The following is a 17259-nucleotide window of genomic DNA, read 5'->3' as shown; positions in this document are numbered from 1 at the left end:
TTTTGAAATCTGATAAAACTAAACGAATCGAAATTAGTTACCTCCTTCCCTTGGTTGAAATTTGAAACAATTCCATTCAAGTAGTCCTGCTGGATATTTTTGTGTTCATTTGTTTTCAAGAGACGGTCCATTCCTTATATTCCACTGGATATTGCCTTTAATTCTATTATTTATTTATTTTTCACCGTACTTTTTTTTTTTTTTTGGGACAACTCGTGGCTATTGGTTGTCCGAATCACAAAAGCACATGTTTTCAATCATTGTGGAAACTCAGAAAATTCAAGCAGCTTTGATTAAGAAATCAGAATCTAGTATATAAATATGAGTAAGATGCATGGAAAATCAGCAGCCAAGTGGCGCAAATGCAACCTTCCTCTGATAATAAAACTATTCACCCTGAGAAAATGCTTGAAAAAATAATTACCCCAAGGGCCAAGACTTATATGACCACTGCATACTCTGGCAAACAAATTTTACCACACACACTCCACTACTATACATGAATGGAGCAGAGAGGATCACCGGAAAGAGCAAAGAGCTATCTCTAATTCTCATTTGTAGGATTTTTTTTTTTCCCCGCCATATGCCTCAAAACTGTCTGCATTGTGACATTAAAATTGCTAGAATATGCGTAACCACTTCTCTCGAAACTTCTGCAGCCAATTTACAGGGAATCGGGTTATTGCTTCTCCTTGAGATACCTGCATGCGTTGTTTGGCAGCAGAAATTCCAGAATGTTTCAGTCCTCGACAAAGTTCCATGCCATCTACCTGATCAGCCTCCGTTATCGGATTCTCTGGTTTTACTTTTATCTTAACGGGTTTACCAAGAAGTGATTTGTCTTCCATTCTTGCAATTTCAAGAGCTCTTGCACATACAGGAAAACCTTGATCATCCCAAGACTCCAAAATTACACCGGAGCCCAAGCAAGTTCTTCCCTGGTAGAAGGCCGCAAACTGCCCAGCTGCCAGGCCTTGATCATCTTCAGATAAATGGACAACTGCAACATCTTCATGACAATATGCACCAGGTTCCATTATTAAGCTACAATTACGAAAACCAGGCCCATGTCTAACCTGAAAGGTTTGAAACATTTCAACTTCTTTTCACTAGGATTCTAAACAGTAAAACCACAAACCATATAACATGATTCAAAGCTTTCCTTGTATCACCCATCCTTGCAAGACTTATCAACCAGCTGTGACACATTAGTCCACATCTAGTTAATACAACTTGATTTAAGACCTTATGTGATGAATGTCGGTCCAATTTGTTGTAAATGCTTCCAAGCGGAAGTTCTGACTTTGATACCAAGTGAAAGAGAAAAAGAAAACAACTTATACGAGTGGGAAGTTTTCTATGTCATGGTCAAGAGAGTCATTACTTATGAGACTGCCACAGACATGAAACTCTGTTTCTCAAAACTCAAAAGAAAAGAAAGGACAAGATCAACCAAAAGTTATAAATTAAATAATAATAATAAAAAAAAAAAAAAAACGAAATGAAACAAAAAAACATGTAAAAACTCTAGGCTACAACCATTTATTTCATACATTCATTTGTACAGATAATATTTCTTTTTTCTCTCTAGGGAGACAGATAATACCTCAATAAAAAATATTTATACCACATTAAATGTCCACATTGTGGACCACATCTCTAGTAGAGGTGGACCCACTTGTGGTCTAGAATGTGGTCAGTATGTATGTGGTAAAAATAAAAAAATATGATGTACAAAGTATGTAAGGGTCCCGACAGTGCAACCTTTCCTAATTGTAAAATAAAGACTAATGAGGCAATTATACATAAGGCTCATTTAAGACCAATTTTACTCAGAACAGTTGTCAGAAAAATAATAGCATTGCATTCTGAAAACTAATATACAAAAAAATCTATAACATGAGTAACAGATCAATTTTAAATCCTTGTACCTTGCACTGTAGCTGACTGATCTGGTTTGGGGGAAAACCATTTAACCATTTCAAGGAGCCAACACGAAACAGGCGCCTTCTTTTGTCAACTGAAAAGTAATTTCTTGACACAAACACTACATTGTTTTTTATATCCTTCTCAACAACATACCTGCACAAGAGGAGACGACACACATTAAAGCTGAAAAATGTTGTTTATATTAGTTCAAGACGACCCACACATTAATACAACGATTCTCCATAAAGTAGGATACAGCATAGATATGTCCACATGTCTCTCAACCTTTTCATACATGGTTAAGTTTCTACAGTAGAAATATGTAAGAAAATAATTTTGATTAGAGAAATATGTAAAATTGTAATCATACAAACATTCTGCAATTTCATGAAATAGTAAAAACAATGTTGCAAACCATTGCTTGCAATGCATTTTAACTTCACAAAACATGTCTCTGCTTAAAATGGAAACATTCTGACATTTTAACTTTACAAAAATATTATTTGCTATTTTTATCAATAAATAAAGTTAAATACTCTAATTTAAATATAATTTTATTTATTTATTAAAGACAGTAATTGGGTAAAGGTCAAGCCTACCCGAAGCTGGTAGAGCACCAATTGGCCAGTAAGCTGCTAGGGCATGGTCCCTAGATTTAGGTAGTTAGTGGACCCAACCCTGCCCACTGAGAGGTTGATGGTCCACAAGACCGAGTGTGGACCAGCTTGTGAACTGGTTTTGACAGGTCAAGCTGACCTGACAAGTTCATGACCCTAAATGCCATGTCGGCACAATCATCATTTCAGAAGTATCCACAAACACATCATGTAGAAGGATCCTACAGGATTTCTGTAGCTATAGGACGGGGAAATAATGAGATACAAGCCATTCTCATCCTAAATATAATATACAATACAACACTGGTGTTCAGTTTAGAACCATATAGCAATTAAAAACTATATATATATATATATATATATATATAACTGTAACAGCGCAACTATTGCTTCCCCATTGACCAGATTTAAGATTAAAACGATAACAGAGCAAGTACCATCAGAAAACCTTAGAAGTGGTCCAACAATTAACAGTGAGACAGCATACCAGGGTCCTCCCGGAAGGCGTAGACCTTGTCGTTGACCAATAGTGTAGAACCAAAACCCCCGATGTGTTCCTAGGAAATCTCCTGTCTCAGCTTCCAATATGATACCTTCCTTCTCCCCTATGTGTCTTGCAATAAATTCACTGAACTTTAACTATAACCAAAAAGTAAAATAAAAAACTGAGGGAATTATGTTAGGGATTTAAAAAAGACCGCTCAAGTAAACCCATAAAGAATCAATCAATACTACTACTCCAAGTTTGACCATATGAATGTTGGCATCCATATAGATAGTTGTGCCATTCAACGGATGAAATTATCTTCTGGAAAATGGGTAAGTATGTTGGGAGCTCCACAAAACATACCTTCCCAAGAAAGCATATTCCTTGTGAATCCTTTCTCTGTTTGTTAAGCAGATCAAACTTCATTGCAAGCTTGCGAACTTCATCCTATAGAAATATCCACAGAAATAAGAGAAAGGGGTCGGGGTAATAGAACTACATGCAAGAGTTTACAGGATGGCCAAAAAAATAAATAAAAAAAATTAAAAGGATTACATATGTATGAAGGTGGAAAAGTTTGACATCAACAAGTTAATAACATCACTTCGTTTCCAATTTTATTATTGGAGAAGTTAATACAGTTACAGTGAGCCTTTTCAATTTTTTGTACACAATACATGCTTTATTCCCAGCTGAAGTTTGTGATTCAATAAATATTCAACATTTAATAGATGTTTATATTTTACAACTAGCTAAAATAAGTATCTAGTGAAGTGTTGCATATCATTAAAACTAGTACCCACTCACCTTTGACAGACAACCAAGTGGGAATATTAATTGCTTAAGCTGAGCCTGAGAAAGATGTGAAAGGAAGTATGTCTGATCCTTAACCTAAAATTTCAAAAGTTAGACATTATTCAGCAAGCAATCTGCATATAGCAAATAGCACGCAAAGAAAAGCAATGCCGAGATGCAAACTTTGAATTCCATAATGTTTCAAGGTTTATAATCACAGACCAACATATACCTGAGGACGTATGATGACAACAAAACTTACATATATGTCTACACAGCAGAAGACCCTATTTGAATACCTAATGAATTAACCTCAAATTTAACAAGTTTAACAAGCCAAGATTGATAATCCAAAATGAAAAGAATAAAAGTTGTCAAATTGTATCGAACATAGGTACCATATCTTGTGATAGTTCTAATACTGAATCCTTGTCCATTTCACCTGCAGATGGGTGGACAACATTTGCATAATGTCCAGATGCCACATAGTCAAACTTCATACAGCTGATGGCATCCATGAATGCACCTGAAACATTACGTAAGCTTAAGAAACGAAGAACTATATTTGGATTCCTAATCATTATAGTCACAACTGAATTTCAAGTTCAACTCACTGCATACCAAACTTTATTCTTGTATTGCAAAGAACGTCTGGATTAGGAGTTCTACCACATTGATACTCTTCGATAATGTAGGACACCTGAAACATGAATTTTTTTTTTTCATTAATTAATTGAAGAATAAAGACTAGTTTCTTCCAGTTACCCAACAAAAAGGCAGCTGAGGATGAAGGCTGCCCAAAAATATAATTATTTATTTAAAGTTTTAAACTCACATTGTGAGATACACTGAACTTGATTATCAAGCATATAACTAAAAGACTACATAGAGATGTGACAACTATAAGAACATAATCTACAATTGAAACACAGGAAAAGTAATGCATACCACATTCTTCCAATATTCATTCGTCAAATGCACGACTTCTAGTGGGACATCAACCTGTAAACCAATATCATTTCGTTTCAGTTGTAAAGCACCCCCTTTGCCTAACCTATACCAAGAACACCAAGATAAACCTCTTCTATCACAAATAGTAGTGTAAGGCTTCCGTCAAAAACATCTATGTATCGATTCATGTATGTAAAGCAGATGGATGGCAAATGAGGATAGACAAATTCAAGAACCAGAATGAAGGTGGGTTCATTTGTTTTGTGTGTGTGCTCTGTTCGAGAACCATAGAATCCCAAAAATGAGAACACTCAGAATGAAGGAAAAAAAGATTATAAATCAAATTCTTTTCACACCGCTTATGTTTGTAGTGTAGAAATAAAGTGACCTGATTGCAGACAGCTTTTGCATACTTCAAATCTTCTTCCCATGGGCATTCTGACCAAAAGTTCTCAAAGTCTTCCTACACAAAACCATACATCAGAAGCAGCTTTTCTTTCCTTCTTGGGACTAAAACACACGACAACATTAACAAAGAAGTGAATAAGAAATATATAAAGACACTAGCGTCCTACCAAATCAAAATAATCCAAATAACTCGCGGGAAACATAGTGGAGCTAACTAATGACTCGTTAAAATAATGACTCTTTAAAATAAAGAAAGCCCATTTGAAAGAAGTTTCGAACTTCAGTCCAAATTTGAACATTGAATCAGACTCAGCTGAATCTAAACCTCCATAATATTAAATGATTCCAACTGATAACCCATTTGCTATATTTCTGCAATACCCAAAAGAAAAGTTTTCCCAATTCTTCTAAAACTGTCAAAATAGGTTTCATGCCAGCATACTTGGAACCAAATTTTGAGATAAAAGGCGGTGCACGAGTGACCGGCGGCATGGAGGAGGCGGAGGGCGACACTGCTATCGACACCGCCGCTAAGCAAGACGGCAACTTTAAGGCTCTGATGGGGCATAGAGCAGGACAAGTAAGGCCCAAGATCTCCATTGAAGCTGTTTGGAGGATGTGGAGTTTGGGGAACGGCGGAGGAGGAGGAGCAGGAGCGAGAGAGGGGTCTGAGGAAGAGGGTTCTTGCGGGGTTTGGAGAGTGAGGGAAAAGTGAGAGATGGAGCTTGAGGATTTGGTGCGGTTTGAGAGGGAGAGAGATGGAGAAGAAGTAGGGAAGGAGCACAGAGGCCATTGCAGGCACGGATCAATGTTCGAAAATGGGGTGGGCTTTACGTTCAAATTAATTATCCCAAGCGGAAACTTTATCTCAAACAGTTTTTCTTTTCTTTCCTCTTTTTTTTTTTTTTTTTTTTTTTTTTTTTTTTTTTTTTTTTTTTTTTTTTTTTTTTTTTTTTTGTTGTTGTTGGAGCAGATGCTCTATTAGAGCATTTCCACCAGTTAGCCCATTGCCATGGCAAGAGGAGCCCTAGGGCAGCTACTATTCACGTGAATAGTGGCTGCCCTAGCCCCCTCTAGCAAAGTGTGTTTCCAGCAGTTTAGGCTTGCCGTGGCAAATACTATTCATTTTTTTGTTTTTTTCACAACTTTGTTTACTTAAACAATTAATTTGGATAATATTTTCGGATAATATTTTTGGGTTCCTACGTGTCAATAGTATTCATATCGGATAAGATTTTCGGTTTCAAATTTCAGATAAATTTCAAATTTCAGATACATTTCAAAATTCAAATTTCAGATAAATTCAAAATGTCAAATTTCAGATACATTTCGGAATTCAAATTTCAGATAAATTTGAAATTTGAAATTTGAAATTTCATTTGAATTTCAAATTTCAGATAAGATTTTCACCCTCTAAGATTGCGCCACGTGTCATATCTATATGTGTACATTTTTCTATAAAATCAGAGGTTCAGCTCATACCTCCCACACCAGTTCTTCTCTACATTTCCATTTCTCAAATTTTAGATTTCATTCTCCATTCTCAATGGCAGACATGGAAGAGTTTTTGGAGAGGCAAGAGCGAGAAACTAGAGAAAGAATGCGTAGACGAGCTGCAAGCAAAAGGGCGCAGAGAGAACTAGATGAGCAACTTGGCATAGCAGTTGCTTTGTTGGAGGAAGAAAACCAGGGTCGCCGTGGTTCACGAGAAGGCCGTCGCCCAAATATGGACAGACATAGACATTCTCGGGGTAAGAATCTTATGGAAGATTATTTTATCCCACAATCTCTGTACTTTGATGTTCATTTTCGAGGGAGATATAGAATGCAACCCCATTTGTTCAATAAAATCATGCATGATATTTGCAATTATGATGAATATTTTGTTCAAAAGAGAAATTGTGCTGGAAATTTGGGACTTCTTCCAGAGCAGAAGTTCATAGTTGTGATACGAATGTTGGCGTATGGGTCATCTGCAGATCAGGTGGATGAGATTGCTCGGATGGGGAAGTCCACTGTTTTGGAAAGCTTGGTGCGATTTTGTGATGCAGTGGAAACTCTGTACACCAGAGACAACCTCCGCAGACCTACGCCCAAGGACCTGCAAAGGCTTCTCCAAAAGGCTGAGTCTCGAGGATTTCCTGGCATGATTGGTAGCATTGACTGCATGCACTGGCAGTGGAAAAATTGTCCAACTGCTTGGCAAGGGGACTATGGAAATAGAAAAGGGCAGAAAAGTATCATCTTGGAAGCAGTTGCTGGTTTTGATACATGGGTTTGGCACGCCTTCTTCGGAGTTGCCGGATCTCAAAACGATTTGAATGTCCTAGGTCAATCCCGGTGTTCAATGATGTTTTGAGAGGTGAAGCCCCAAATATCACATATGAAATTAACAATACCATCTACCAGACCAGGTATTATCTAGCTGATGGCATATACCCGAGGTGGACAACATTTGTGAAAACAATTCCACATCCCCGATCCCATAAGCAAAAATTTTTTGCTCGCTATCAAGAGGGGTACAGAAAAGATGTTGAGAGGTGATTTGGTATCCTTCAAGCTCGGTGGGCTATTATCAGGGGCACGGCATGTCTATTTGACGAGGAGGTACATAGGAGTATAATGATGACTTGTATCATCCTCCATAACATGATTGTGGAAGATGAATATGATTACGATGCTGATGACGTGTATGAACCAAATCCCATGGACACGGCCCTAACACGAATTTATGAAAAACCAGTGGGGCCAAATGGAGAACTAGTGCAGCATGAACCGTTGGTTAGAGACGGTAGTTTCATGCCCCGTATGATTGATCGCTACACGGAGATGCAATCGTCATATATTCATGAACACCGTCAAGTTAACTTGATGGAGCATTTATGGGCGGTGAAAGGCAATGAAGGAAATGAAGGTGAATGAAGTGGAGTGAAGAAGTTGTTTTTAATTTATTATGTTTATGTTGTATGTTGTTTATTTTTTGTTGTGGGTGGTTGTTTATGTTTTATGCTTTGGTTGTGGGTTGTTTATTTTTTATGCTTTGGTTGTGGTTTGTTTATTTTTTTTTTATGCTTTGGTTGTGGTTTGTTTTTTATGTATGGAATGTTTTGAATAAAAAGGATTTTTGTTGAATATTTTCTTTATTGACTAAAAGAAAAGAAATACAACTAATAATAAAATAAAATACATGAATTAAACAAAACAAAAAATACAATGAAATCAAAGGTACATGAATTAAACAAAACAAAAAATACAATGAAATCAAAGGCAAGTAAACTAAGACATGAAAGGCAAACAAACTATTTTAATGGTTTCCATCATTTAACCAATCCGTGTTGCTAGGTCCATCATCACGAAAAAGTCTTCGTCTCATAACATCCCTTCGTTCTAGCTTCCAAAATTGTTTTGTTTCAGGGGACATATGGCTTGTATCCATGGCCATGGTTTCCCGATCTTTTTTTCAATGTTTTGTTCTCGTACATACTCCCTTTCTTTGCTTACGTACTCCCTTTCTTTTGCATATTCTACTTGAATAGCCATATCGCGCTCTTGTTGTTTCAAGTCCATTTCAATTCTCATGGCTTGGTGCTTTGAAATTTCCTCCAAAAATTGAGATGCATTCTTGCTAGAATTACTCCCTCTCTTCGCCTTCGCCGCCTTCCTCCCAATAGGCCTTGGCTCATTGGAGAATCCATAGGTGAATCTGATGCCGGCATCTCATGAAGTGGAGTCTCGTTCAAGACTACCATCGGACCGGTTGGAATAATTTGGAATCTCTTACAAGTCTTCACCACCTCCCAACAATGGGTATGGTTGAAATTTTTTTTCCCTTGCCCAGTACCCCCAAACCGCATTTGTGCTTGCATAATCTATAAAAAAAATGAAGTGGAAATGCAAGAAAATTTATAAAATATTGGCAATGCAACATGTATTAAAAAAAACTAGAGACATATTAACAAAATATATAAATTGCAAGAAACATTCAAATAAAAATTAATATGACATAGAAATTAATAGAAGGAAAATGACAAATAATTTACCTCACTGCTAAGGTTTTCTCTGCTTCGATGGTTGTCAATCGCTTTTGCTAAGGCATTTCTCCATTTCCCCAACTCTTTATTAAGAACTTTCCACCTACTGGATATTGCCATTTCTGTACGTGTAGAACTAATTGCCCTTTCACAAAATGCTTGATGAATTTTTTTTCACATATGAGAAAATTTAATCTCATTGCCTGTTACGGGACAATGACTAACTTGGACCCAAGCCTCACACAAGCTAACATCTTCCATCATGCTCCATGCCCCTCCATTTGAATTAGAAGAACCCATAATATGATAGAAAAAAATACAACTTCAAAGTGAAAAAATATTGAATAGAAAGTAATTAAATTTTGAGGAGAAATTGAACAATAGTAGAAGGAGAAGAAAATATATGAGGATTTGGTGTTAAAAGTGAAGAGTATTGGTTCGTATTCATACACAGAAAATTCAGTAATTTTTGTGTATTTTTTTTTTAAAAATTTGATTTTTAAAATTTTTTATGACAGAAAAATTGGCTGCCGTTGGATTGAAGAAAAAATTCGAATCGGAGCGACCAGAGACTGCCACGTGTCAAGTAGCCATTGGCAGCTACTGCAGCGGTGAATTCGAATTTTTTTTTAACGTTGGCACATTGCATGCGCCAACGGTAAAAAAAATTCGAATTCGGGAGGGCTGACGCCAGCCTGGCGTCAGCAATTACGTCATCGCCCTCGGGCCTGAGCTCGGGCCGAAATCGCCTTCAGGCCTGCCCAGTCTGGTGGACCCCACGCCTCGCTCGGGCTGCTTCTTCATTGCTGGACCTCCGTTTTTTTCCCAAACCCCTAGCCCAAGTCCAAGGCCACTGCTAGACTTGCTCTAAGAGCACCAGGGCAAGGGCAAAGGCATTTACTATTCACTTTAATTTATTTTCTATTTTTTAATACTTAAATCATTAATTTTGGTGTGGAAAGTGAAAAATATGACTAGGTATTTATTTTTAAAAAAATTCTAAATTTTTTGATAGTGTAGGGGCTTTTTCTTCCAGCAGCTATAAATGGGCTGGGCTATCGTAAGGAGTGAATTGATAGAATTATCCCATGTGTCTGAGTTCAAAGATCAAGCCCCAAAAATGCTTCAAAAGGATAGTGAAACCTTAGGAAACAACTTGGTTACCTTCACCAACAAAAATAACAACAGCTTACATATAGACTTTTTAGCTTAGCATGAGAGGCTTGTGGCATGAAAGCAAAATTGTCATGAGTTTAGCACTAAAGAGAAAGCTATGCATTCCTGGGGGGGAAAATGAGGTGTTAAGGTAAGAGAGGAAATGTTTGCAGGAAGGTTTGGATGAGAATGAGGGAAAGAAAGGAGAATGGGTGGCTTAAGTGTTTTTTCGGCAGCATGATAGAGGCTCTGTCAAATGTTAGAATAGTCTGCTAGAAGAGGGAAAATAAGAGAGAAGGATGAAGAGAGCACGGATTTGCTGGGTTTTGTAGGTGAGAGATGAAGCTTGCTCTCTGGATGTGGTTGATGGTTGTTGGGTAGGAGATGTTTCATTTATAGCCGCTGGAAGCTCTTTCTTCCCAAGAAACCCTAATGGTTTCTATCGAATTTGGCCAAATCTTTCCCTTCCTTTCTCCTCTCCTCTCTTGACTTATCCTATCTTGGTGAAATTCCCTTTGTCCAATTGTACAAAAACAAGAATTTTTGGGAGCTCAATGCTCTTCCCGCAGCTGCCTCAGTGGAGAACTTCCATTCCCAGCCATCCCCTTCCTTTCTTTTCCTCCTTCTTCCATGGCTAGGTCTGATGAGGGAAAGAAATGGGTATGGATGTTGGTTTGAAAGATGAGCCAATATCCCCCGGTCTTTTGGATGTTTTTGCTTGAAACTTGTTCCTTCCCATATACTGGAGCCTCCCAACAACTTTGCGCACTTGGACCTCCAGGCTCCCTTCGTGGCTTTGTTCTCCAGCCAAGTGCTGGGGCTTTTGATGCTTCTTTTTCTAATTGTATGGGCCTTCTAAGACAAAATGTTGATTTATCAAATAAATGGGTTAACCTTATCAAGTGTTGGGCTATTTTAGTTGGGATATTTTGGTTGAAGTAATGGGCTATTTTCTCTTTTATGCTCACCCACATGTTTGGGCCTAAGAAATGAGCTTGAGTTCCGAGGCTCTCAAGCAACCCGGGACTTCCATTTCTCGGCCCATCAATGGGCCTCATGACAATTCATTACCGTTCATACCACAACCCACTCAAGCAAGCCCTGGGCATTTGAGTGGCTTGGGCTCACTTAAGTTTGTACGCGGTTGGGTGTGAAATAATGATTTTCTGATTGGCATGACATGTCGCTTGGCGTGCTTTAATTTTAGGGTCCTTGAAGAGGGACACGATGCTTAATTAGCATGGGCTTGTAAAGCCAGTGTATTTTATAATCTTTGTCTCAATTCCTAGCATGATGGATTATTTATTTGGCATGGCACGTGGACTGTGACTTGTGCATGGCGAACTTTCGTGTACTCCAAATTGGGTCTTTTATTAATAAGGTGCCGTATTGGGGAATTTATTTGGGCCCAACCGTGGATTTTTTGGGCCTCAACAGGTAGTTTTTAAGATTTTTTGCCGATTTTGTTTTTGGTTGTTGACGTCAGCAAACCCAGGCAACAACCTAAGCAAGATTTTCCTTTGGGCCTACCCAGGCTTGTGGAGCCCATAAGCTGCCCAGTCTTTTGTTGCTCACTGGAGATCAAGCCCTCGCCCTAGGCCCCTTCCTGCCCGAGCAAAATGGGAGCACTAGAGGTGCTCTAATACTTAATGGGAATCAAAATAAGGGCCCACACAAAATCAAGAATTCAATTTTTAATTTTGGAGGAATTAGACTCTTGGGTAGGATATGGTATTCTAATTCCTAAAAAAGTATCACATGAAGAATCCATCTTTTAAATTTATTTATAGGAATCCGAATTCCAACTTCTCCTTAATTCAATTCCTCCTAAGCCGATTACGGATACCCAAAAACTAAATTCTCCCTACTAGCCCCGATTATTATTATTATTTTCTTTTTTGGGTATGTGAAGGTGTGGACTGAGAAAAGGTATGGGATGGGACTATATTTAGGTACTAATCTTTTTCCCATAATTTAGGTTGGGCCATTGCCAATGCATCACCCTGAACATTTATTTCATTACATGTACAATACAACAAGAAGATATGTGATTGTCTTCGGCCTAAAAATTGTTGCAGTTAGCCAGTGGAGTATATCTCAGTTGGTTGAGCTCTTTCATCTCCACATATGTAGGCAGAGATTCGAAACTCCAAAGTATCCAATGAATATTTGTGTAACCCCACTCCCCCAATCGCTTGTACCAAAAAAAAAAAAAAAAAAAAAAATTGTTGAACTTAGATCATCCCTAATGCAGCTCTAAATAGGTGTAAACCCTACACACACATTTGCAAAACTTATCACCCCACGTCAAAAATCCATGTCCAATGGTAATAGATAGTGGGCTCTATCTACCACATGTGTCGGATTTTACAAGTCCTTCAGAGCTAAATGTGATAATTGGGTAACCCCTCTTTCCCCCTTTTCCTTTGATATCGGTGTGTTATATTTTGGTTCTCTGTGTTTTATATGTAATCTTTATGGAAGGTTTTAAAAAGCGAGCAAAAGTCAATTGAGGTAACTTGGATTCTCAATCATATTTGGTTTCTCAAGATTCCTTATCTTCAGAATCCAAGATTTTTGACAAATTCTTGTTTGTTGCAAAATGGGGAGAGTTATTTCCTCAAAATGGTAATTGAGTTCCCCAAACCCGAAGCCATCGCCCGGGAAAGATTTATTGAACCCCTTAGGATGCTGGATGAGTGGGCAAAAATGGCCCACAAAGTACATAGCTAGAGAAGCAAGATGAATGATAGTCCACAGATTCGTCAATGGAATTATGTTGTTAAAACTAACAAGCATGCTAGTGTCCTCTACACATGTGTCGGAAATTTTACAAATCCTTCAGAGCTAAATGTGATACTTGGGTAACCCTTCTTTCCCCATTTCCCTTTGATATTGGTGTGTTATGTTTTGGTTTTCTAGGTTTTATATGTAATCTTTATGGAAGGTTTTAAAAAGCGAGCAAAAGTCAATTGAGTTAACTTGGATTATCATTCACATTTAGTTCTCAAGATTCCTTATCATCAGAATCCAAGATTTTGACAGATTCTTGTTTATTGCAAAATGGGGAGAGTTATTTCCTCAAAATGGTAATTGTGTTCCCCAAACCCGAAGCCACCGCCCGGGAAAGATTTATTGAAATGCTGGATGAGTAGGCAAAAATGGCCCACACAGTACATAGCTAGAGAAGCAAGATGCATGATAGTCCATGGATTCGTCAATGGAATTATGTTGTTAAAACTAACAAGTCTACTAGTGTCCTCTACACACGTGTCGGAAATTTCACAAGTCCTTCCGAATTAAATGTGATCATTGGGTAACCCCTCTTTCCTCATTTTCCTTTGACATTAGTGTCTTATGTTTTGGGTTTCTGGGTTTTATATGTAATCTTTGTGGAAGGTTTTAAAAAGCGAGCAAAAGTCAATTGAATTAACTTGATTCTCATTCATGTTTGGTTCTCAAGATTCCTTATCATCAGAATCCAAGATTTTTGACAGATTCTTGTTTATTGAAAAATGGGGAGAGTTATTTTCTCAAAATGGTAACTGAGCTCCCCAAAATTGAGGCCACTGCCTGAAGCCACCGCATGGGAAAGATTTATTGAACGACTTGGGATGCTAGAAAGTGGGCAAAAATAGCCCACAAAGTACATAGCTAGAGGAGCAAGATGAATGAAAGTGCATGGATTTGTCAATGGAATTATGTTGTTAAACTAAGAAGTCTGCTAGTGTCCACTACACATGTGTCAGAAATTTTACAAGTCATTCAGAGCTAAATGTGATCATTGGTAACCCCTCTTTCCCCTTTTTTCTTTGATATTGGTGCGTTATGTTTTGGTTTTCTATCTTTACGGATGATTTTAAAAAGCGAGCAAAAGTCAATTGAGTTAACTTGGATTCTCATTCATATTTGGTTTCTCAACATTCCTTATCATCAGAATCCAAGATTTTTGATATATTCTTGTTTACTGCAAAATAAGGAGAGTTATTTCCTCAAAATGATAATTGAGCTCTCCAAACCCGAAGCCACCGTTGGGGAAAGACTTATTGAACCCCTTGGGATGCAGGATGAGCGGGCAAAAATGGCCCACAAAGTACATAGCTAGAGAAGCAAGATGAATGATAGTCCATGGGTTCGTCAATGGAATTATGTTGTTAAAACTAACAAGTCTGCTTGTGTCCTTCATACATGGGTCGGAAATTTTACAAGTCCTTAGGAGCTAAATATGATCATTGGGTAACCCCGTTTTCCTTTTGACAGGACCCGATCCTAAGTCCATTTTGGAATTCAGGCCGGACCCTGTGCGTGTCCGACATCTGGCGATTGTCGGGCACAAAAGACTTTTTTACCCCTCTGGTTACACACTACGATTTAAAACTTCCCTAGACTCCTACCGAAAATTCAGCAAAGTCTCCCCTGTAATTTGTCCAAACCCAAAAATTTTCACCTGTTAAACAAGAAGTAATATTCACACCAACTGCCAGAATAAGTAAATAAAACATCCGACTGTTCTGGTTTTCACTCTAACCAGATATCAGAGCAGTTACTAGCTATTTACAAGAATTTAAGTATTTACAACAAAATCCTACATCTTGTACGTGGCGCGGGAACTAGGAGAAGGCCCGGTGGTGGATTCCTGTGCACGTCTACTGCCTGGGGGCGCAAAACAGTTGAAAGTGTGAGTGGACAAAAATAAGGTTCCAGAAAACAATTTGTGAACATAATAACCCCCACTGTAAAATAATCGTAATAAAAGCTGGATATGTAAACTGCACTTGAATTATGCTAAATTCAAATCATTCACACATATATAGATAAATATAAAACATGTTCAATATCGAGAAAACTTGCATAAAATCACAGTAACCAATACTTGCATAAAAGCACTGAAATCCTTTTAAAACTACCACCTAAGTGTCCCCCTGTAAATCCGTCAATTTCCCTGGCAGGTCTCGACGGCACACAGTCTATCCGAGCCGCAAACTGGCAGGATTCAGGGGACCGCAGTCAGCCTGATCCGCTGGCAGGTCTCGGTGACACACAGTCAACTCGAGCCGCAAATCCTGACAGGTCTCGGGACACCAAGTCAATCCGAGCCGCAAATCCTGGCACTCACGGTCCGAGCGTCCCCGAAACTCATGAGGCAAATGTCAAGTGCACTGACAAACTGAGAGTAAACTGGATGTTCGTAGACATCGGTAAATCTGAGGGTAATAACCATAATTGGGTACATGGTGGTTTTAAAATAAACTATTTTAGAAAAGCCGATAATTAACTGTAATTTGATAATTCTGAACTAAGCTGTGATAATTCTGAACTAAGCTGTTATTTCTGCTGATATAAATCTCAAATTTAGCTTTTTATATCACTTTAGCACACTCAGCTAAGCAATGTATAAATGAGATACTTAACTTCACAGACATGCTAGGAAAATCACAATGAATAATACTTATTCAAGATCAAATAATGAAATTTATTTATAAAAATCATTTAGAAAAGAAAAGTCCACTACTTCGGGTCCGAGCTAGCTGGACCTCTTGAAGGTCACTCCTGTGGTTCAGTTGGGCCCCTGGTGCCTGATTTGACAGGACCCTACCCAATTTCCGCTTTGGAATCCGAGCCAAATCCTGTGCGTGTCGACACCTGGCGAATGTCGGGCACAAAAGACCTTTTTACCCTTCTCGTTTCAAATTTCTTTAAAATTTCCCTTAGACTTCTGCCAAAAATTCGGCAGAGTCTCCCCTGTATTTTGACCAAACCCAAAGTCTTCCACCTGTCAACACAAGTTCAAATACCACACCAACAGCCAGAACATCTCAAACAACAGATCTCAACTCCAGTTTTTTTTTCAGTTTCAACTGGATATCAGAGTATTTCTACACATTTACCGAACTTTAAGAAATTTACAAAGAGATCCTACACTTTATGGTGGTGAGGCGGAAGCTGGGAAGATGGCCTGAGTGGTTTCCTTCGTACTTCTACGGCCTGGGGGAGAAAAACAAGTTTAAAGTTGTGAGTGGACAAAAGTAAGGTTCTTAAAAACAAGTTAGAACATAATAACCCCCGTTTTGAAATAAATAGGGATAGAAATCGATAATTTAGCTATATTTCAATATAAAGTACTCAATAAACATGAATAAATATACTGATGAATATATTCGCATAACTGAACAAATATATAAAGATAGAAATGCATGAATATCACAGAACTGGTATAAAACAACTGAAAGCCGTAACTGTATAAAAGCGCTTAAAATCCTTTAAAACTACCACCTAATTGTACCCCTGTCATATCCGTCAATTCCCCTGGCATGTCTCGGGGGTCACGCGGGCTACTCGAGCCGCAAACTGGCGAAATCAGGGGACTATGATCAGCCGATCCGCCAGCAGGTCTCGATGACACCAAGTCGACTCGAGCCGCTCTGGCAGGATGCAGGGGACCGTAGTCGGCCTGATCCGCAATCCTGGCAGGTCTCGGGGACACAGAGTCAGCCGAGCCGCAAATCCTGACAGGTCTCGGGACACCAAGTCTGCCGAGCCGCAATCCTGGCACTCATGGTCCGAGCGTCCCCGAAACTCGTGAGGCAAGTCAAGCGCACTGACTAACTGAAATCAGACTGGATGTCCGTAGACATCGGTCTGACTGTGGGTAATCACCAAAAATAAGTGGGTACTCGGTGTTGAGCCAATTCTTAACAACTAAAATGAGTTATTAAAAACAGCAACTTTAATTCTCGCAAGTGCACGAACCATTTATAGTATAGCTTATGTAAATACGAGGTCGATCCCACGGAGAATGGTAACTTGGTTCCAAGTTAAATTACTTAGAATGCTAGAAAAAACATAGAACACAGAAACTGACTAACTTGCTAAAGGCACGGTCGAA

The 17259-nt window shown here is 38.5% G+C and overlaps 1 protein-coding gene across 2 annotated transcripts; it reads right to left on the bottom strand.

The window, feature by feature from the left end:
• Positions 1–273: 273 nt before the first annotated feature.
• On the bottom strand, positions 274–6073 carry LOC117628331 (tRNA-specific 2-thiouridylase MnmA). 2 transcript variants are annotated; one of them, XM_034360751.1, is made up of 10 exons: positions 5630–6073; positions 5168–5242; positions 4777–4830; positions 4450–4528; positions 4227–4354; positions 3841–3924; positions 3397–3480; positions 3034–3185; positions 1932–2082; positions 274–1076 (listed from the first exon to the last, which is right to left on the bottom strand). In XM_034360751.1, the coding sequence occupies exons 1-10, from the start codon at positions 5978–5980 to the stop codon at positions 621–623; spliced, it is 1614 nt and encodes a 537-aa protein (XP_034216642.1). In that variant the 5' UTR covers positions 5981–6073; the 3' UTR covers positions 274–620. The 2 variants fall into 2 exon arrangements, with proteins under 2 accessions (XP_034216642.1, XP_034216643.1); XM_034360752.1 differs by lacking the exon at positions 3841–3924.
• Between the last annotated feature and the right edge of the window lie 11186 nt (positions 6074–17259).

Source organism: Prunus dulcis, chromosome 5 (assembly GCF_902201215.1).
Source record: "Prunus dulcis chromosome 5, ALMONDv2, whole genome shotgun sequence".
Taxonomy (NCBI): Eukaryota; Viridiplantae; Streptophyta; class Magnoliopsida; order Rosales; family Rosaceae; genus Prunus; species Prunus dulcis.
This window is presented reverse-complemented; position numbering and strand designations above follow the sequence as displayed.